At 44.2% G+C, this 21,263-nt stretch overlaps 1 protein-coding gene across 6 annotated transcripts in view; it reads left to right on the top strand.

Moving 5' to 3' along the window:
- Positions 1-2,632: 2,632 nt before the first annotated feature.
- ppip5k1b (diphosphoinositol pentakisphosphate kinase 1b) overlaps positions 2,633-21,263 on the top strand; it is a 71,251-nt gene continuing 52,620 nt past the window's right edge. For 2 of the 6 annotated variants that reach the window (XM_023984917.3, XM_023984915.3), the window contains exons 1-13: positions 2,634-2,757; positions 9,365-10,039; positions 10,341-10,536; positions 10,941-11,031; positions 11,129-11,214; positions 11,933-12,087; positions 12,381-12,482; positions 13,142-13,303; positions 13,929-14,050; positions 14,304-14,405; positions 18,246-18,332; positions 18,563-18,638; positions 18,895-19,004. In XM_023984917.3, coding sequence (XP_023840685.1) covers positions 9,872-10,039; positions 10,341-10,536; positions 10,941-11,031; positions 11,129-11,214; positions 11,933-12,087; positions 12,381-12,482; positions 13,142-13,303; positions 13,929-14,050; positions 14,304-14,405; positions 18,246-18,332; positions 18,563-18,638; positions 18,895-19,004 — 1,457 coding nt within the window. In that variant the 5' untranslated portion in view covers positions 2,634-2,757; positions 9,365-9,871. Of the gene's footprint in view, positions 2,758-9,364; positions 10,040-10,340; positions 10,549-10,940; positions 11,032-11,128; positions 11,215-11,932; positions 12,088-12,380; positions 12,483-13,141; positions 13,304-13,928; positions 14,051-14,303; positions 14,406-18,245; positions 18,333-18,562; positions 18,639-18,894; positions 19,005-21,263 lie in introns of all 6 variants that reach the window. The other 4 variants (XM_023984916.3, XM_023984914.3, XM_023984913.2 and 1 more) reach the window with 3 other exon arrangements.

Genomic DNA, 21,263 nt, shown 5'->3' with positions numbered 1-21,263 from the left:
TTTTAAAATTAGACGCTTGAACTGTTTTGGCATAGACCTGGAAAGTATGACAGAACTTTGCAGGCTATCTCTGCAGTAGATTGCAATTTGGCAGTTCTATCTTGACGGAAAATGTTGTAGTTGGGGATGGAAATTTCAGAATTGTTGGTGGCCTTCCTAAGCCAGGATTCAGACATGGCAAGGACATCAGGGTTGGCGGAGTATGCTAAAGCAGTGAGTAAAACAAACTTAGGGAGTAGGCTTCTGATGTTAACATGCATGAAATCAAGGCTTTTACAATTACAGAAGTCAACAAATGAGAGAGCCTGGGGACACACAGGGCCTGGGTTAACCTCTACATCACCCGAGGAACAGAGGAGGAGTAGAATGAGGGTACGGCTAAAGGCTATCAGAACTGGTCGTCTAGTGTGTTGGGAACAGAGAATAAAAGGAGCAGATTTCTGGGCGTGGTAGGATAGATTCAGGGCAGAATGTACAGACAGGAGTATGGTAGGGTGCGGGTACAGTGGAGATAAACCTTATCATTGAGTGACGATAAGAGATATTGCATCTCTGGAGGCACTAGATATGCTAGGTGAGGTTACCGCATGTGTGGGAGGTGGGACAAAAGAGCTATCTGAGGCATTTTGAGTGGGACTAGGGGCTCAGCTAATCAGCGAAGACAACAACAATAGGTAAAATGGCTATGAATGTGCAGAGAGGGTCAGTTAACTACACACAGGGCCTGAGTCCGAGGCTGGGGCCGACAGATAAACAAATTAAACAAAATGGAGTACCGTGATTAATGAACAGTCCAGCAGGCATCAACTATGTAGCCAAGTGATCATAGGGTCCAGTGAACAGCAATAGCACAGGGAAGCCAATAGGTAGTCATTACTATGCTAGGCGAACGGGAGACACGGCATTCAGAAAGTTAGCAGGCCGGGGCTAGCAGAAGCGTCTTCACCAATTGCCAATTGGTCCAGGCCAATTAATAATTATTGTAGCTGGAGTAATTTAGTTTGCTAGCCGGGAGATGCACCTGGCTCGAAGCTAACTGATGCTAGCTTCGGGACAAGGGCGTTAGCCACTATAGCCACTCGGTAGCAGCTAGCTAGCTGCGATGATCCGGTCGTGTTAGTGTAGCATCAGCTGTGTAGCCGAGTGAGGATCCACTGAGCAGGCTGGGAGGTGGGCCTGGCTCAAGGCTAGCTTCGGGCTGGGCCACTCGTTAGCAGCTAGCTAGCTGCGATAATCCGGTGTAATGGTCCAGAGTTTATGGCAGGAATCCAGTGATGTAGTGGAGAAAAGCAGTCCGATATACTCATGGTTGATATCGCGCTGTGCAGACTGGCAGGTATTATCCAGGCTAAAAGCGGCTGGTGTCTGAGCGAAAGGTAAAGGCCGCTAGCAGTGGCTAACAATGACTAAATAGCTAGTAGCTAATTAGCTGGTTAACTTCTGATGGCTAGCTCCTGATAGAGGTTCTAGCTATAAGGTATAAAAATAGCAGATCCGTATCACATTGGGTGAGGCGGATTGCCGGAAGGTATATTTAATTTAAAAATGGAAAAAGAGATTGAAATATATACAAAAAAGACGAAAAAAACATAACATTTACACGGGACAACAACAAACACGCCATCTTGGATTGAAGAATGGGAAGATTGTTCCATTTAATTAGATCTGCCTTCATATGGTTGAGTGGTGGGATAAAGTTATCTTTATACAGTATATTTGTTGTTTGTTGTCACTTATTAAGCATCCAACTTCAAAGGAAAGAGGAAGCCCATCAACAACATTGCCGGCTACGCAGACCTGGTGAAGAGTGGTGAGACAGAGAAGTCTGTTCTTATTGAGTTTTGAGGCAGCGTCTTTACCCGACAGAGTTAAGTTAGGATGCGAGAGCTTTTGTTTCCGAAGCCACTACAGTGTTTTAGGTGACAAGCTTACAGTATGGTCATGTTGCAGTAGTGTGTAGGAGGGAGATTCCGAGATGTGAGGAGTGTGCAGGAGGGCATGAGACAATGTATTGTGTACTACCGGTGGAAGAGGTTGTGTGTGTTACCTGTATGGGTACCCATGGTGCTGGAGATCAGCAGTATCCGTTGAGAGAAAGGTATGTTGAGGTTGCCAGGATCAGAGTAGTACAGAAGGTGTCATATGCTGAGGCAATGAAGAGAGTGGTAGAGGAAGATGGGTCCAGGGCGAGGGAGCCTAAGAGGGTCCCTGTGAGTAGGCAGAGAGCAATAAAATGTGATATAGTAATGTTGAATATTTAGCATTCATAGCAATGGTTATCAACTGTACCGCAGAAATGGAACGTAAATCACATAAATTGCTGTGGTGCTGGCAGCTGCAGAGAAGTACTTGGGTGTATGACATTTTACTGCAGAATAGTTACAAGCTGTGTTGAGCAATAGTATCCTGTCGTCCCAGGCTGCCACCCCTGGTGTAGGATCAGATAGGGCCAAGTAGTGGAAATGGGTGTAGGGTTAGTTGAGGGGGCAATTTTTCTACGATGTTTAATATACTCATACTCGGGAACAGTAGGTGTAAACAGCGCTAGATAAGAGGAATTGATGGATAGGGAGGCGGTGACCGGTATCACACGCCAGTACAGTAGGTGGTGGTGTATAGACCTCACGGTTGCGATCCGCCAATACAAGTTTAAGAAGAAGAAAACGATTGCCGAGATCAACTTTCGCGGTTGCACAACAAAACAACTATCAAGGGACAAAGAACTTGACAGCTGGTTATAACTCAAATTATCAATAAGTAAGTAACTGTATTTTAAGACCGCAACACCTCTTACACTATTCTTTATCGATATTGCGGTGTACTGACTGTTGGCTGTAATGTAAAGTGTACTTAGTTACGTTGTAACGAAGTATAGGCTGCAGTGGTCGACGTTGTAATATGTATTGCCACGCTAAACAATTAACGTTCGGCACTGAGGCGAGGTTGTTACAGTGTACACACAGTAGAGTTCATTGAAAAGCGGCACACTTTCTTGACAGGAACATACACGAACCATTCGTGACAGACAGCTTCCAAAGCGTTTTTCCAAACGGAAAATGTAATGTTAACAAACATTCGTGGCTATTTTGACTTCTGTTTCAGTGTTCGACAATTGCTTTACTTTCCTTTTGTATAATGTAGGTAGGTCACTTCCTCTCAGGCTGGCCCTTACAAAAAAGATTGCCGTTTTGAAACTGCAGTAACCGCAGTCAACTGTGGTATTTTGATTGCAGAACTGCAGTTATACTGCAAAATTACTGCAGTAAAAAAAAGTGTTATTTTGGATGCAGTATTTGCACCATACTGCAGTTACACTGCACTCTGACTGCAGTCTTTTTTGTAAGGGGGTTGCAGGGAGCTTGAAAATAACCACTAAGATTTGTTACAAAATTTCTAACTTTGACTTAAAGTAAACAGTACCAGCACCCAAAATGAGTACCGGAACCTATTTCAGTCCAAGTCTAACACCGATAAGAAGTAATCAGGTAGGAATATTTTCTGATGTTTCCACTCTATCAGAGCATGACATTTTTTGGTTTCAAACTGAGTGGTTATCGAAAGGCAGAGAACTGTCCTTACTCAACATTGACTGGAGCGCTCCAAACAAAAGACAATGACTGAATTGACAAAACTCATAAATGAAATAAACAAACTTGTTTCTCACAAGTGAAGCATAGCTTGCCCTCTCAGACAATGAGAACAGGAAGACTGGAATAATAATCTACACACAATACTCCATAATGACAAAGCAAAAACAGGTTTTAAGAAATGTTTGCTAATTTATTTATTTTAAATGAAAAAAAATGAAATGCCTTATTTACATAAGTATTCAGACCCTATGCTATGAGACTTGAAATACAGCTCAGGTGCATCCTGTTTCCATTGATCGTCCTTGAGATGTTTCTACAACTTGATTAGAGTCCACCTGTGTTAAATTCAATTGATTGGACATGATTTGGAAAGGCACACACCTGTTTAAATAAAGGTACAAAAAAAAAAATATAATAATAATAATTGGGGGAGGAGGGCCTTTGTCAGGGAGATGACCAAGAACCCGATGGTCACTCTGACAAAGCTCCAGAGTTCCTCTGTGGAGATGGGAGAACCTCCCTGAAGGACAACCATCTCTGCAGCACTCCACCAATCAGGCGTTTATGGTAGAATGGCCAGACCAGAGCCACTCCTCAGTAAAAGGCACATGACAGGCCGCTTGGAGTTTGCCAAAAGGCACCTAAAGGACTCTGACCATGAGAAACAAGATTCTCTGGTCTGATGAAACCAAGATGGAACTCTTTGCCCTGATTGCCAAGCGTCACATCTGGAGGAAACCTAGCAACATCCCTACGGTGAAGCATGGGGGTGGCAGCATCATGCTGTGGGGATGTTTTTCAGCGGCAGGGACTGGGAGACTAGTCAGGATCGAGGGAAAGATGAACAGAGCAAAGTTGATGAAAAACTGCTCCAGAGCGCTCAGAACCTCAGACTGGGGTGAAGGTTCACCTTCCAACAGGACAAGGACCTTAAGCACACAGCCAAGACAACGCAGGAGTGGCTTCGGGACAAGTCTCTGAATGTCCTTGAGTGGCTTAGCCAGAGCCCGGACCTGAACCCAATCCAACATCTCTGGAGAGACCTGAAAATAGCTGTGCAGCGACGCTCCTCATCCAACCTGACAGAGCTTGAGAGGATCTGCAGGGAAGAATGGGAGAAACTCCCCAAATACAGGTGTGCCAAGCTTGTAGCGTCATACCCAAGAGGACTCAGCTGTTATCACTGCCAAAGGTGGTTCAACAAAGTACTGAGTAAAGGGTCTGAATACTTATGTAAATGTGATATTTCAGTTTTTCTTTCAATACATTAGCAAAAATTTCTAAAACCTGTTTTGACTTTATGGGGTATTGTGTGTAGATTGAGGTCTGTATGTGTTTTATATATATATATACATATATTTTTTTTAATACATTTCAGAATAAGGTTATAATGTAACAAAATTTAGGAAAAGTGAAGGGGTCTGAATACTTTCCCGAATGCACTGTACACAAAGGACAAGAATTCACACAATGAAGTTATGAAACAATGAATATGCACAAATTGGCCGGGGGGGGAGAGCGCATTCTGGAGAGCGAAGGCCATTGCGCATCTGGGTGCATGGTCAATCCGACGTCTCCATTCGACATACAGCATTTACGGTGACCATAACCCTAACCCTAACCCTGCGCAGAGGTCAGGGTATTCACTTCATGCGCTTCACAGAGCAGTGCAGAGCTGTTGTCAAGGAAGTGAGTTTGTGTTTATACAGGATGTTCCGCCCCACACCTAGTGTCAACCAGTCATGTCAATGCAGCGCTATACAGAGCCCTCCGCATGTTACAACATTTGAGAGGCGCATGGCGATGCGGTACAGAGCTCAATATTGCCTCTGCATGCCTCTGGAGGCTCCCCAATTGCGTCACACCCTCCATATGGAGCCTCCGACCACATTTCGGATCAAGCATAAATTGGCTTTTTAGTCTAGGCCTCTGCAGTCGATTAGTTCACTGAGATGGGCACATATGTATGTACACTACCGGTCAAAAGTTTTAGAACACCTACTCACTCAAGGGTTTTTCTTTATTTTTACTATTTTCTACATTGTAGAATAATAGTGAAGACCTCAAAGCTATGAAATAACATATATGGACTCATGTAGTAACCAAAAAAAGTGTTAAACAAATGAAATTATATTTTATTTTTGAGATTCTTCAAAGTAGCCACCCTTTGCCTTGAGTAGGTGTTCTAAAACTTTTGATCGGTAGTGTATGTATGTTTTAGTCGAGCAGTATCACACACAATTTTGGTTGACCAACAGCCTAACCACCAAATAATCAACCAGTCGACTAATTGGGGTCAGCCCTAAATGTATCGCAACATTTTCTTTGCAACTTTGTGTAGAAAGCCAGTAGCTTTTGCTCATGTGTTGCAGGAACAGCGGCCTCTAGTGGGAAAAACCTGGTACTTTTACTTAAGTTATGGGGAAAATGCAAGCGACTTCAATGGCTAATTTCTCATAACGGGGGGAAAAAACATCACCAAATTCACTGAGAATACATTACATAATATGAATGAACAATACTCCAAGTCGCAGCTTCATAATACTTGTCAAACAGAGAACTGATGCTGTATACTGGCTTTTGGGGTGGGGTTTGGGGGGTCTGTGGGTGGAGTTGATTCATTTATTTGGAAACCTCCACATCCTAATCATTAAGAGGTTTTTGTGCAAATCGGATGTTGGGTACTATATTTATTGAATGTTTATATGAATCCTATAAATGTAAATGGCCTATTTGGGTGCAATCAATTTAGCTGAATTTCTAGTTATATTCAAGCAAATGAATGTTGCAGGAATGCTTATCTTATGTTTCTAACTACAGAAACGGTTTCAGAACAATCTGAGATTTTGGGGGTCATGGCTTGCCGAAATGAGATTTGAATGACCCTGGGGACATCTTTGTTTGTACAGTAATTATGTGCCATGCATTCCTCAAAGCTTTATGTATTGTCTGTCTGTCTGCAGTACTGTCGCTTCAGAGTGAGGGGGTGTTGGGATATGGAGAACTTGTGGGTTTTGGCTATTTTTGTGATTGGTGGCCGAGATTGTGATTGGTAGTTCTTCAGTCCACTCCAAACTATTGAACATAATCCTTAACAGTTAATGATTTACTAATGATTTAGCGAGAGAGGCTCCGGAGCGCTGATAACAAACTGATCACCTGCGCAGACAGTCTCTTCAGGCTCCGTGTATGGAGTAACTGTTAGGCTATATGACTCACTAGTCATATGATGGCATACTTTGTGTTTTCATAGTAAACACATCTATGCTGGCTTCAAAATTCACAAGTAAATGGCAAGTGGTGGATGACAATACTCTGACTGTGCCTGTCTTTGCAGTCTTCTTCAATCCCTGTAAAAAAGGAAATTCCCTAAATGGACAGTATATTGCTCCTCCTATTTGCAGAGACATTTCCTGTGTCATTGGGCTTGTTATCAGTGAGTGTGATAGTGCCTTTTTGTGAGAGCTCAGCTAATGATTCCACCCCTATCATAAACTGTGCGGCCTGACTTTCTACAGGATACGGTCTCAAAGGTTAAAAGCCTTTATTGGGGTCGCCCAAATTTGTGTGGCGGAAGTGACTCACTGTCAGATGGTGGGTTGGGCGACGCCAGAGGGAGATGGGGACGTGTTCAATCAGGCCTTTTGGTTTGTTAGTCATAGGCGTTAAAGGAAGCAGTGCCTTTTTTTTTTATGAAGCATCTGAGAAACATTTGATGGTGAGGCAAAGGGATGACTGAAGCACAGTAAGGAACAGAGGTTTGGAGATGAGAAACGAGGATAGTGTTGGGCAGACAGACAGACAATGGACTTAACACTCAAACTCCTAACAAACTTGACCAGTTAAGGGCATTGCTAGTCAGCCATCAACACTAGGTGTTCAACCATCATAGAGCTGGGATGATAAACCGCAGGCAATCTGTTCATCACGATAAGTAGAGTATGCTAGAGAAATGTAAAGTTTGAAATTAAATACGTTTGCTAATATGGGTGATTATTAATGGGCCAAATTGACCGCTAGAACCATTAAATAAAACAGTGGTGCACATTGATGTTGTAAACGTATAGTTTATATTTATTGTTATCGCAATTGGCAATTGTCGCGATATGGATTTTTGTCCGTACGTTAGCCATCTGAAGGAAACCGAAGAAGCCAGCATTACAGTAGCTAGGACTCACTCATCTCTTCATCCTCGACCCAGTAGTCCGATCTTCCCAGTCACTCGATGCCAAATAGCCTTACTACTGTGTGTCTAGGAGCATGGCGGCGTCGACTGCCTTTACACTGTTGTTGTAGCTATGTATTTATGAGTTTGTTTATTTCCCGAGAGTGTTTCCCTGACCTCGGGTGGCCAAGATGGGCTTCCACATGGTTTAGTGTGGCCTGTCAATGCCTTCGAGGAGAGCGAGGAGTTATGTTTGTTTGCCGTTACTAGTGTAGGCCTCTGCACCCAATACGCTCTCTACCGGCCACCCCCACCTCCTCTTATGCCTCTTCCCCTTTCAACACACTGAGAAAAGGGCAGGCTATTCCGGGGACCAGGCTTACCCATGTTCACACGTTTTGTATGACAAAGTTGATATACGTGTGGACACGAGCTGTCTGTGCTAGCATTCTATAGCGTGATATAGTATATCGTGAAATTTGTTGTTTTCTGTCCTGGGAGTGTGACTGGGATCTGACAATTTTTGGAATCTGTTCCCAACTACCAAGGCCCTATCGGTCTTGGCCTTGTGCAGGAAGTGCCATATGAGCCTCTTGGCAGGCTTCTGTGAGCGGTGATATGATCTGGGCTAGGCTGCTGTTTCTGGAGATTTTCCCTGGAAGTCAGCTGTTTTGTTTGGTGGGCGGGGAAGGGCATTGCTAAAAGAGACAGGAACCAGTTCTGGCAGGCTACTGACTGAGGACAAGTCCTCCTCTTGGTTATGTTTTAATTTACACTCAAGTCCATTTTTTTATTTTTTTAAAAATGTAATTATTTATTTTTTACCCTGGTATTTACGCCAAAATGTTTGATAACCTGAGTTGAATTTTTGGGGGTTAGCCGAAATGGGACTGTGAAATTGTAATCGTTGAATTCTGTCATTGGAGGAAATATTGCTGACAAGATGCAGGTGACCTTGAGCCTTTCCATGGGAGTCTGCAAAAACTCTGCAGTGAATACTATGATATTTCTTAAAATTTGGCAGTGTATTTTTATTAATTTATTTAACCTTTTATTTAACTAGGCAAGTCAGTTAAGAAAAAAATCCTATTTACAATGACGGCAAAAGGCAAAAGGCCAAGAGAGACAACACTACATAAAGAGAGACCTAAGACAACAACATGTCATATGTTGCTGCCATGCTAACACAGCATTGCAGCAGCACAACATGGAAGCAGCACAAAAGAGGGTGCACACATTATTGGGCACAGAGACAACAGCACAAAGGACAAGAAGGTAGAGGAGACAATACATCACGCAAAGCAGCCACAACTGTCAGTAAGAGTGTCCATGATTGAGTCTTTGAATGAAGAGATTGAGATAAAACTGTCCAGTTTGAGTGTTTGTTGCAGGTCGTTCCAGTCGCTAGCTGCAGCGAACTGAAGTGTAATTCCGTTACTGTGGAATTGCCCAAACACATTGAGTCTAGAGAGATGAGGCAGCGTTATTAGACAGCCTGCTGACGTTCTAACAAGCACTGAGCCATGTCTCTACGGGGTTTATCTTTTACATGTTCTGTTCCATAGTAGTGCCATTATCTGCTTTTGCCTTTCTGTGTTGTCCTCTGTAGGTGGTGACGGATGGTGAGACTGTGGAGGAACCTTTTGTGAACCGCTCATCTCATCCTCCTCAGGCCAGAGTGATGCCACTTTTCAGAATGAGACCGCTCTCCTGACACAGGGAGGTTACTCCTTCCACAACTCGGGCTCTGTCCTCTACCTACCTCACCCCTGACTACTTACCTCACCCCAAGTCAACACCCTAGAGCTTGCTTCCTAACTCATGAACCCTCCCCTCGAATTACTACCTCAGCACTTTCCTCTATGTAAACCTGGTGCTCCCAGACCACCGTCTCCACCCTCCTGAGTCTTTCCCCTCACCCTACCCCAATCCATTACACCTTCATCAACCCCTGAGGGGCATTTAAAAAAGGCATTACCAGTGCCTACTCCCCGTTGTCAGTAAGGTGATCTAAGCCTTCCCTCTTATTACCTCAAACCCTCCTACTGTGTACTGGCACGCAAAGATGCGCCGGAACTTTGAGTGGCAGATGTTTGAGTGACGTCCCCACTCTGTCATGTCAGAGACTGGAGGAGAGGGGTGGAGCCAGAGTGGGAATCCCACGTCTGTTTTTGCTTATGAAGGTCATCAAGGCCCAGAGGAAGGAGGCATGAAGAATGAGGGAGAGATGCGAAAAGGAGAGGAGGAGGGGCAGGGAAAAGAGGAGGATGAGGATTACGATTCGGTAAGTGGGCGCATGAAGACGGAGAGAAAGAGGCCCTCTCCCAATTCCTATTTACTTGATTCCTTGCGTCCTCTTTCCTCACCACCTCCTCAAACCGCATTGGGGATAAAGATCCAAGGTCCCTCTCCTCAGACCTTCTCCTTCAATGCATTTTGAGAAGGAGGTGAGGAGAGATGACCGGACAGAGGAAAGATGGAGAATTGTCTTCGGCTTCACCTCGCACAAGTAATCACATCATGTACAGCACATTACAAACAGTAAGATGCGAGTGACCTCTTTCCCTTCCTCTCTGTTCGCCCAGCCTCCAGAGAGGCAGATCGTGGTGGGCATCTGCTCCATGATGAAGAAGTCCAAGTCCAAGCCCATGACCCAGATCATGGAAAGGCTGTGTAAGTTTGAGTACATCACCGTGGTCATCTTCCCCGAGGAGGTCATCCTCAACGAGCCAGTGGACAAATGGCCCCTGTGTGACTGCCTCGTCTCCTTCCACTCCAAAGGTACAAACGAACGTACGTATGTGCACCCACCGCATACGATTACGTGCATCGGGTACTGGCGTGCCCATGCACATTGCACAGATTAACGTGTATAATGTATATGCATGCCAATATACAGTAAGTATACACGAATACAATCTGTACATACCGAACACAGTCATTCCCGTCTTGCTCATGTTTAGTCATAGTGTACGTCTGACTTGTCCTGGTTTAAATTGGGTATATCTTAGGAGAAGGATCAGAAAAGGAAAATAAACATGGGGAAATGGAAATATGTTTAGGACACCAGCATACAGACCAATGGAACGACAATGTAATGGTTGAGGAATTTTCTTCCATTTCCTGTATTATTTATGTGGTTGTGTTTTGTGTATATGAATGCATGTATGGGGGTGGCTTTGTAGGTTTCCCATTGGACAAAGCGGTAGAGTACGCCAACCTCAGAAACCCACTTCTCATCAATGACCTGAACATGCAGTATTACATACAAGACAGGTATTACGGTGAACACACACGCTCAACTTCCTGCTCATACTTTGTCAAAGTCTGTTGACTTGTTCCTTCGTAAACGTTTTGTCTCATGTCCCTTCAGGAGGGAGGTGTATCGTATCTTGCAGGAGGAGGGCATTGATCTTCCTCGTTACGCTGTGTTAACCCGAGACCCAGACAGACCTGAAGGTAAGTGTTACAACACAACTAGTCTCTTGTGATAGACTGTTACCGTTAAATCGATCAGCTGGCTCGCGTGGACGCACATTTTGCTTCTGGGTCCCGGGATTACAAAATAAACAAACTTAAACCCTTTGTGTGTAAATGTAGTTGGAACTGATCCCAACACCCTCACTAAATTATCCTTATCAAAGTCCACTCGCACAGTCTAATAAGAAATTGATGTGCATTGCGAGCAAATACGGTTCTGGATAGTTAGCTCACAGTGGGAAGGCACTGAGTTCCTAACGTCTATTGCCGTGGTGCGCAAAGGAAGTCTTTTTTGTTGCGGTGTTGGGAAGAAAAGTGCAATCATAACCTTGAAAATGAAGATTAGGGGCTATATGCAATCCTACCCGCATTGCAGTATTTACACGGTAGCTCTTTATGCTATGGTCAAATTCACACTATAGCACTTTTGCAACGAACTGTCAAAATGAAGACCAGAATTTACGGGTTCACAAAAGGTTGGTGAACCGCTGCTTTAAAGGGTTGCATAGTTGTAGGCCTAGCCTATTGAAGATGAAGGCTATTACCATATTAACACCTGCCCAATCCTTTTCAGATCTAAATTGTGCCTATGAATAGGGTTTATAGTCCAATTTCGAATGGGGCATTCATTCAAGTGTGCTTTTTAGGCCCTGATTGAACTCTGTCTCTAAATGACTGTGGTGTGTCTGCCTCCCAGAATGTAACCTGGTGGAGGGGGAGGATCATGTGGAGGTGAACGGGGAGGTGTTCCCCAAGCCCTTTGTGGAGAAGCCCGTGTGCGCAGAGGACCACAATGTCTACATCTACTACCCCACCTCAGCTGGAGGGGGCAGCCAGAGACTCTTCAGAAAGGTACTGAGGGACTAGGGAGGTACAGTTGGCTTCAAATTGGTCATGCTGTTGAAATGATAGTGGAGGGGGCGGAAGCTTTAGGAGCCATGCCGTACAGAAAGGTCTGATACTCAATTATACCCACTCGGTACTCAAACTTTTGGCCCTCATTTGAAATATTTTAGCTGCACTTGATTGGTCTTGCCTGACAGAATGAAACCAATGGAATAGTCCCAAAAGTGCAAACCCCGCCCATCTSTCAGGCGGAATCAAGCGCTCTCATAAGTATATGAATGATCRCCTCTCTCCTGTAGATAGGGAGCCGCAGCAGTGTGTACTCCCCAGAGAGCTGTGTGAGGAAGACTGGCTCCTACATATACGAGGAGTTCATGCCAACGGACGGCACTGATGTCAAGGTATCATCTTAAGTGTGTGCTGGTGTGTGAGCTGTGTCTTCTCGTCTCCTGCTTGGACCTGTTAGATGTAACAAATTGTTTCTTGAATCATACCATGGCAATAGCAGTGTGAATGACTTCATAACATGATTCTTATTTTTGTTCTATTGCGTGGCCGTGATCATAGGCTGGTGCCACCATCTGAAAATGTTAGTGGCACGAGGGGGGGGAAATGTTAGTGGCACGAGGGGGGGAAATGTTAGTGGCACGAGGGGGGAAATGTTAGTGGCACGAGGGGGGGAAATGTTAGTGGCACGAGGGGGGGAAATGTTAGCGGCACGAGGGGGGGAAAGGGTTAGCGGCACGAGGGGGGGAAAGTTAGTCCGGAGCCCTACTGTTTATGGATAACATGGTTCATGGTAGGCCAACATAATTTTTAAAGAGAGAACAAGTGTTATGATCTCAGGGGAAATAGGCCTATGTGAGTTTTTTAAATGCTCAGGAGTTGAGAATACTGGTATAGCTTATCCAGAGACCAAAAAGGTGTTTGATGCAAATCAAACATTATTCATATCCAATGATGTACTGCCCGTAAGGGCGGAGTACCGCTAGTATGTGTATGATATGATATCAGGTGAACACTGGGACCTGACTGTGTGTATAATTACATGTCATATCAGGTGTACACAGTGGGTCCTGACTATGCCCATGCTGAGGCAAGGAAGTCCCCGGCCCTGGACGGTAAGGTGGAGCGGGACAGTGAGGGGAAGGAGATCCGCTACCCTGTCATGCTCTCCGCCATGGAGAAACTGGTGGCCCGCAAGGTCTGCCTGGCCTTCAAGGTGAGGCTTTTCAACTGATCAGACCACTCTGTCTTCTCTCCAAATCAACCTGAAGCCTTAAAACTTCTTAAACTATCCCAATAGTCTGAAGAGACTTCCTCTCCTCAACCTCGTCTTATTTCCTTCGTCTGCAATGATTGTGCAGGAGCTGGATAGGTGAAAGCAACTGATGTATTTTCAGATCAGTGCAGATGAATGAAAGAAGATGAAGGTAGGAGCCGTCTTTAGTCTGCAATATGTAAATATGTGGGCGATCTGACCAAATTCACAAAGAAATGTGAGTTATAGAACGTCATTCTCAGTCTAAGCAGTAGATCTGTGCAGTGTGCTATTCTTATGCTGTTGCGTCTTTTACTTTTGGTTTTGTACACCAGCTTCAAACAGCTGAAAATGCTATATTTTTGCTTATTGAAAATATATTTCACAGTGGTTTAGATGGTACAATGATTCTCTACACTATACGTTGCTTGTTTTGTCACATAAACTGAAATTAGACAAACTATTGACATTTTTGCAACAAGAAAATGGCCAAGCGATTTTCTGCATATTGCAGCTTTAAGGAGCACTTGACTTGATTGGCTACATTCAGTTTAAATGGCTGACTGACGCATTCTTCCACTCCCAGCAAACGGTGTGTGGCTTCGACCTCTTGAGAGCGAATGGCCACTCATTCGTCTGTGACGTCAATGGCTTCAGCTTTGTGAAGAACTCCATGAAGTACTATGACGACTGTGCCAAGGTCTTGGGGTAGGTGCGGCTAGCTGTCATGCCGAGGGGTCAACTATCGGTCTTCCTTACAGCTTAACCCCTGATTTACACTCTGACACTCAAGGATCAGCTGGGTATCTAAAGCTATATGTCATTCCTTGAATTGGCCAGGATCCAAACTTGCGCTCTATTGGTTTTCAAAACCCAAATACTGCTCTAGCTCACTCCATTGGTTGTCAGAACTCAAACACTGCTCTAGCTCACTCCATTGGTTGTCTTCCCCCCCACACAGGAACATGGTGATGCGAGAGCTGGCGCCTCAGTTCCACATCCCCTGGTCCATCCCCATGGAGGCCGAGGACATACCTATAGTCCCCACCACCTCAGGAACCATGTGAGTACTCTTCTCATTTTCTTCCTCCTTTCCGCCTCCTGCTTCTTTCTCCTCCTATTCCTGCTCTTCTCTCCTCTTCCTGCTTATCTTTACTAGAGGTCGTCTTAACAGAGGTGGTTTAGTGAACTAAACTCACGTGATGGCTAACCTCTCTTGAAACTTGAAGACTTGTGTTAGCTCCCGCAGCGAACTCCTAGGCTTTAGCTCATTGGGCTAACACAGTCTTGAGTCACGTATTCCTAGAGAACCCTGCTTCATACCAGGCGTAACACTGTTTTCCATATCCATTTGGATATGTTTTTTTTAAACCCTCATCAGGATTTCTCCTGACTAAATAAAGGATGAATACAATATACAAATCAGTAATGTCACCTAGAGTTGCAAAGGGAGGGTACATTACTGGAAGCTTTCTAAGTTGACCAGTAAACTACCAGCATGTGATAACTTTCAAGGTTTTTGAAGGAAGTTTATAACATGACTTCTAGTGGTCTTTTMGGGTACTTCAGATTATCACTGGTGTCTGGAATTATCTCTGGCCCTCTGTGTGGCTTTATCGCATGTAATATACAGTACCAGTCAAAAGTTTGGACACCTACTCATTCTATGGTTTTTCTTAATTTTTGACTGTTTTCTACATTGTAGAATATTAGGGAAGACATCAAAACTATGAAATAACACATATGGAATCATGTATTAACCACAAAAGTGTTCAACAAATAGTTGGAAGAGTTGAAAGTAAATAGTTGGAAGAGTTGAAAGTAAATAGTTGGAAGAGTTGAAAGTAAATAGTTGGAAGAGTTGCGGAATTATTTGAAAATAATGCCATTGTTAACCTTATGGTCTATCCATTAGAGACTCATGGACAGTATTGACACGGATATAAAAAATGTATACTGTGTGTGTGTGTATGTAAACTCAGCAAAAAAAATGAACCTTCTCTCACTGTCATCTGCGTTTATTTTCAGCAAACTTAACATGTGTAAATATTTTTATGAACATAACAAGATTCAACAACTGAGACATAAACTGAAGAAGTTCCACAGACATGTGACTAACATAATAATAATAATAATGTGTCCCTGAACAAAGGGGGGGTCAAAATCAAAAGTAACAGTCGGTATCTGGTGTGGCCACKAGCTGCATTAAGTACTGCAGTGCATCTCCTCATGGACTGCACCAMATTTGCCAGTTCTTGCTGTGAGATGTTACCCCACTCTTCCACCAAGGCACCTGCAAGTTCCCGAACATTTCTGGGGGGAATGGCCCTAGCCCTCACCCTCCGATCCAACAGGTCGCAGACATGCTCAATGGGATTGAGATCCGTGTTCTTCGCTGGCCATGGCAGAACACTGACATTCCTGTCTTGCAGGAAATCATTCACAGAACGAGCAGTATGGCTGGTGGCATTGTCATGCTGGAGGGTCATGTCAGGATGAGCCTGCAGGAAGGGTACCACATGAGGGAGGAGGATGTCTTCCCTGTAACGCACAGAGTTGAGATTGAGCTTGTTGTCATTGCAGGCAGTCTGAWGATTCTGTGACACACCGCCCCAGACCATGATGGACCCTCCACCTCGATCCCACTCCAGAGGACAGGCCTCGGCGTAACGCTCATTCCTTCGACGATAAACGTGAATCCYACCATCACCCCTGGTGAGACAAAACTGCGACTCGTCACTGAAGAGCACTTTTTGCCAGTCCTGTCTGGTCCAGCGACAGTGGGTTTGTGCCCATAGGCGACGTTGTTGCCGGTGATGTCTGGTGAGCACCTGGCCTACAACAGGCCTACAAGCCCTCAGTCCAGCCTCTCTGAGCCTATTGCAGACAGTCTGAGCACTGATGGAGGGATTGTGCGTTCCTGGTGTAACTCGAGCAGTTGTTGTTGCCATCCTGTACCTGTCCCGCAGGTGTGATGTTCGGATGTACCGATCCTGTGCAGGTGTTGTTACACGTGGTCTGCCACTGCGAGGACGATCAGCTGTCCGTCTTGTCTCCCTGTAGCGCTGTCTTAAGTGTCTCACAGTACGGACATTGCAATTTCTTGCCCTGGCCACATCTGCAGTCCTCATGCCTCCTTGAAGCATGCCTAAGGCACGTTCACGCAGATGAGCAGGGACCCTGGGCATCTTTCTTTTGGTGTTTTTCAGAGTCAGTAGAAAGGCCTCTTTTAGTGTCCTAAGTTTTCATAATTGTGACCTTAATTGCCCACCGTCTGTAAGCTTTTAGTGTCTTAACGACCGTTCCACAGGTGCATGTTCATTAATTGTTTATGGTTCATTGAACAAGCATGGGAAACCGTGTTTAAACCCTTTGAATGAAGATTTGGGAAGTTTTGGGGGATTTTGGGGGATTTTTACGAATTATCGAAAGACAGGGTCCTGAAAAAGGGATGTTTCTTTTTTGCAGAGTTTGTGTATATAGGCACAGTTGAAGTCGGAAGTGTACATACACTTAGGTTGGAGTCATTTAAAACTCGTTTTCCAACCACTCCACAAATTTCTTGTTAACAAACTATTGTTTTGGCAAGTCGGTGAGGACAAATACTTTGTGCATGACACAAGTAATGTTTCCAACAAATGTTTACAGACAGATTATTTCACTTATAATTCACTGTATCATAATTCCAGTGAGTCAGAAGTTTACATACACGAAGTTGACTGTGCCTTTAAACAGCTTGGAAAATTCCAGAAAATGATGTCATTGCCTTTAGAAGCTTCTGATAGGCTATTGACATAATTTGAGTCAATTGGAGGTGTACCTGTGGATGTATTTCAAGGCCTACCTTCAAACCAGGCCTCTTTGCTTGACATCATGGGAAAATCAAAAGAAATCCACAAGACCTCAGAAAAAAATTGGAGACCTTCCACACCAAGTCTGGTTCATCCTTGGGAGCAATTTCCAAACGCCTGACGGTACCACGTCATCTGTACAAACAATAGTACGCAAGTATAAACCATGGGCGCAAGCAGCCATCATACCCTCAGGAAGAGAGAGTTCTGTCTCCTAGAGATGAAGTACTTGTTGTGCGAAAAGTGCAAATCAATCCAGAACAACAGCAAAGGACCTTGTGAAGATGTTGGAAGAACAGGTACAAAAGTATCTATATTCACATAAAACGAGTCCTATATCGACATAACCTGAAAGGCCGCTCAGCAAGGAAGAAGCCACTGCTCCAAAACCCCCATAAAAAAATGCCAGACTACGGTTTGCAACTGCACATGGGGACAAAGATTGTACTTTGGGGAGAATGTCCTCTGTCTGATGAAACAAAATAAACTGTTTGGCATAATGACCATCGTTATGTTTGGAGGATAAAGGGGAGGCTTTTAAGCCGAAGAACACCATTCCCAACCGTGAAGTCACGAGTCAACATCATGTTGTTGGCAGGTGCTGTGCTGCAAGGAGGGCTGGTGCACTTCACAAAATTCACCCAACTTTTGTGGGAAGCTTGTGGAAGCTACCTGAAACGTTTGTCCCAAGTGAACAATTTAAAGGCAATGCTACCAAATACTAAATCAGTGTATGTAAACTTCTGACCCACTGGGAATGTGATGAAAGAAATAAAAGCTGAAATAAATCATTTCTCTCACTATTATTCTGACATTTCACATTCTTAAAATAAAGTGGTGATCCTAACTGACCTAAGACAAGGATTTTTACTAGTGAATCAGGGATTGTGAAAAACTGAGTTTAAATGTATTTGGCAAGGTGTATGTAAACTTCCGACTTCAACTGTATGTTTGTGTTTTTCAACTATAAATTATCTGTTAATTACTGAGTATTCCAGTATCTTTGGTAAGTTATCCAAAGCTTTGCAACCCTAATGTCACCTATCCCGCAGGATGGAGCTGCGCTGTGTCATCGCCATCATCCGCCACGGAGACCGCACCCCCAAACAGAAAATGAAGATGGAAGTCAGACACACTCTGTGAGTCTTTCCATCTTCCCGTTTCCTGCTCCTCAAATGCCCCCTCTCCCCATTCCCAGTGGATATATCACCTGCTCCTCAAATGCCCCCTCTCGCCATTCCCATTGGACAGAATTTGACACATGACGTTTAATGACTTTCTGATCAACGTCATATAACAAATACAACTTGTAATTCACCTTCCCCGGTCCTGTTGTGTCTCACTGTTGTTTCCGTTGTGTCTTTTTCAGATTCTTTGAGCTGTTTGAGAAGTACGGAGGGTACAAGTCAGGGAAACTGAAGTTGAAGAAGCCCAAACAGCTACAGGTCAGTCCAAGTATCTCTTCTTTGCCTGTAACCCAGGAACCTGCAGTGTGTTCCTCTGTTGAGGGGAACTCTATTTACGACAATATGGTAGTTTTTTCAATGTTTCTTCAATCTGGAAGTTTTTCCTGACCACTGTTGCCTTCGCTTGCTCTTGCCCTTCGCTTGCACTTTGTAGGGGTTAAGGCTTTGGTTGCTGTTAAGCACTTTGACACATTAGTTTGATTGACTGATGTCAGTTGTGTGTGTGTGTGTATAGGAGGTGCTGGACATTGCCCGGCTCCTACTGGCTGAGTTGGGGCAGCACACGGACTGTGAGATTGAGGAGAAGAAGGGTAAACTGGAGCAGCTCAAGACTGTCCTGGAGATGTGAGTGAGACTCTTATAGCTGGGCTATAGGCACACYCACATCATGCCCTGATCTGTCCATTTTATCGACCATGCATAAGGTAGTGAGTGATCTGCTCTGCTGTGTCTATGATGCGTTGGTGTAGAAACCTCCTGTGTCATTGCTGTGTATGTCTGTAGCTCAATACACAGATTGAATTGGCCTTATTCACTAAGCACACTAGCCTAGTAGCTTTCACATTTACTTTGTGAACACCCCCCTCCATGTTTCTCTAACTCTTTTTCTCCCTATCTCTTTTCCTCCCTCCTTTCTATCTCTCCAAAGGGAATCCAGCTTGAATGACACTCAGTACGCACCTTTCCCCCCCTGTCCTTTTAAAGGAAGAGGTTCACTCCTCCTTGTTCTCCGCACTCACTGTAACCACTGCTACCATTAACCCCTATTCAGAATGATGAGGGATGTTATACTGAACTTAGAATCAGGGAGCACTAGCCACAACAGTGTGCGTGTGTCCGRGTGCGTTTGGGAGAGTGCTTTGTTGTCTGCAATGCATGTCGTTCTGAAAGTTGCCCTGTAATTCCTCTCACTATCCCTTCGCCCTCCTCCTCACTCTTCTCATTCTCAGTGTACTATATGTAGGCTTACTGTTTGAGCCCGTTGATAATGGTATGGGATTGCATATTAACCAGTTACCTGTAGCACCTCATTGACAATAACCAAGGACAACATTCTTGGTTGGATCAAATACAAAGGCCCAGAGTAATTTCAGTATGTTTAAAAAATATACAGTTGAAGTCGGAAGTTTACATACACCTTAGCCAAGTACCTTTTAATCTCGGTTTTTCACAATTCCTGACATTTAATCCCCTGTAAAAAATTCCCTGTTTTATAGGCTGACCACACCGCTCGCYTCGTGTGTGCGAGCGTTGCAAAATATATTTAGAAATCTATGTTATTCAATTGCACCCACACTGCTTGCGCGCGCCAACGAGCGTCTGCGTTGCCATGGGCTAAAATAGAAATCAGTTCTATTTCTGACGCAGATCGCGCTGCAAGTCCTGCCTCTCCCATCTCCTCATTGGTTTGTAGAAGCAGGTACCCACGTGCCATCTCCTTATTGGTTATACCCACGTGGGTGACTGAAAGACGAACGAGGTCAGTGGCGGTAATGCACCTAATCTATGAAAGTTGCTAATCGCAATTGACTTATGTCAAGAGGAGAAAAAGCCTGGAAGGAAGAGAGATGACTAGAAACGATTCAGTTGACCGTTTTATGTGTGGATTAATTGTCGGAGTAGAGGACTTTGGGCATTACAGGTAAAATAACAACTCAATGTTATATCCCATGACAAATTAGCTAGCAACAGCAAAGCTAGCTAAATAGGTCAAATGCTAGCTAAATTGCCATACATGTTTAATGCTTTTCGACCTGTCCCCAAATTAATGTAATTGGTTCAGAGTTTGTTTTGATATTTTAACCTGCGTGTCGTGATCGCGTTTGGTGTGGGGGGACAAAATAGATTTATGCACGATGGCGCACGTGCGCAGCCGGTTGGGTTCCGTGTTGGGTCAGTTAGGATCACCACTTTATTTTAAGAATGTGAAATGTCAGAATAATAGTAGAGAAGGATTTATTTCAGCTTTTATTTCTTTCATCACATTCCCAGTGGGTCAGAAGTTTACATACACTCAATTAGTATTTGTAGCATTGCCTTTAAATTGTTTAACTTGGGTCAAATGTTTCGGGTAACCTTCCACAAGCTTCACACAAGAAGTTGGTGAATTTTGGCCCATTCCTTCTGACAGAGCTGGTGTAACTGAGTCAGGTTTGTAGGCCTCCTTGCTCACACACACTTTTTTTGTTCTGCCCACACATTTTCTATAGGATTGAGGTCAGGGCTTTGTGATGGCCACTCCAATACCTTGACTTTGTTGTCCTTAAGCAATTTTGCCACAACTTTGGAAGTATGCTTGGGGTCAGTGTCCATTTGGAAGACCCATTTGCTACCAAGCTTTAACTTCCTGACTGATGTCTTGAGATGTTGCTTAATTTCCACATAATTTTCTGCCTCATGATGCCATCTATTTTTGTGAAGTGCACCAGTCCTCCTGCAGCACAGCACCCCCACAACATGATGCTGCCACCCCCGTGCTTCACGGTTGGGATGGTGTTCTTCGGCTTGCAAGCATCCCCCTTTTCCTCCAAACATAACGATGGTCATTATGGCCAAAACGTTCTATTTTTGTTTCATCAGACCAAATCAAAAAGTCTGCTCCTT

This window comes from Salvelinus sp. IW2-2015, linkage group LG4q.1:29 (assembly GCF_002910315.2).
Source record: "Salvelinus sp. IW2-2015 linkage group LG4q.1:29, ASM291031v2, whole genome shotgun sequence".
Classification (NCBI taxonomy): Eukaryota; Metazoa; Chordata; class Actinopteri; order Salmoniformes; family Salmonidae; genus Salvelinus; species Salvelinus sp. IW2-2015.
Note: the sequence above shows the minus strand (reverse complement) of the source record. Positions and strands in the feature narration are given on the sequence as shown.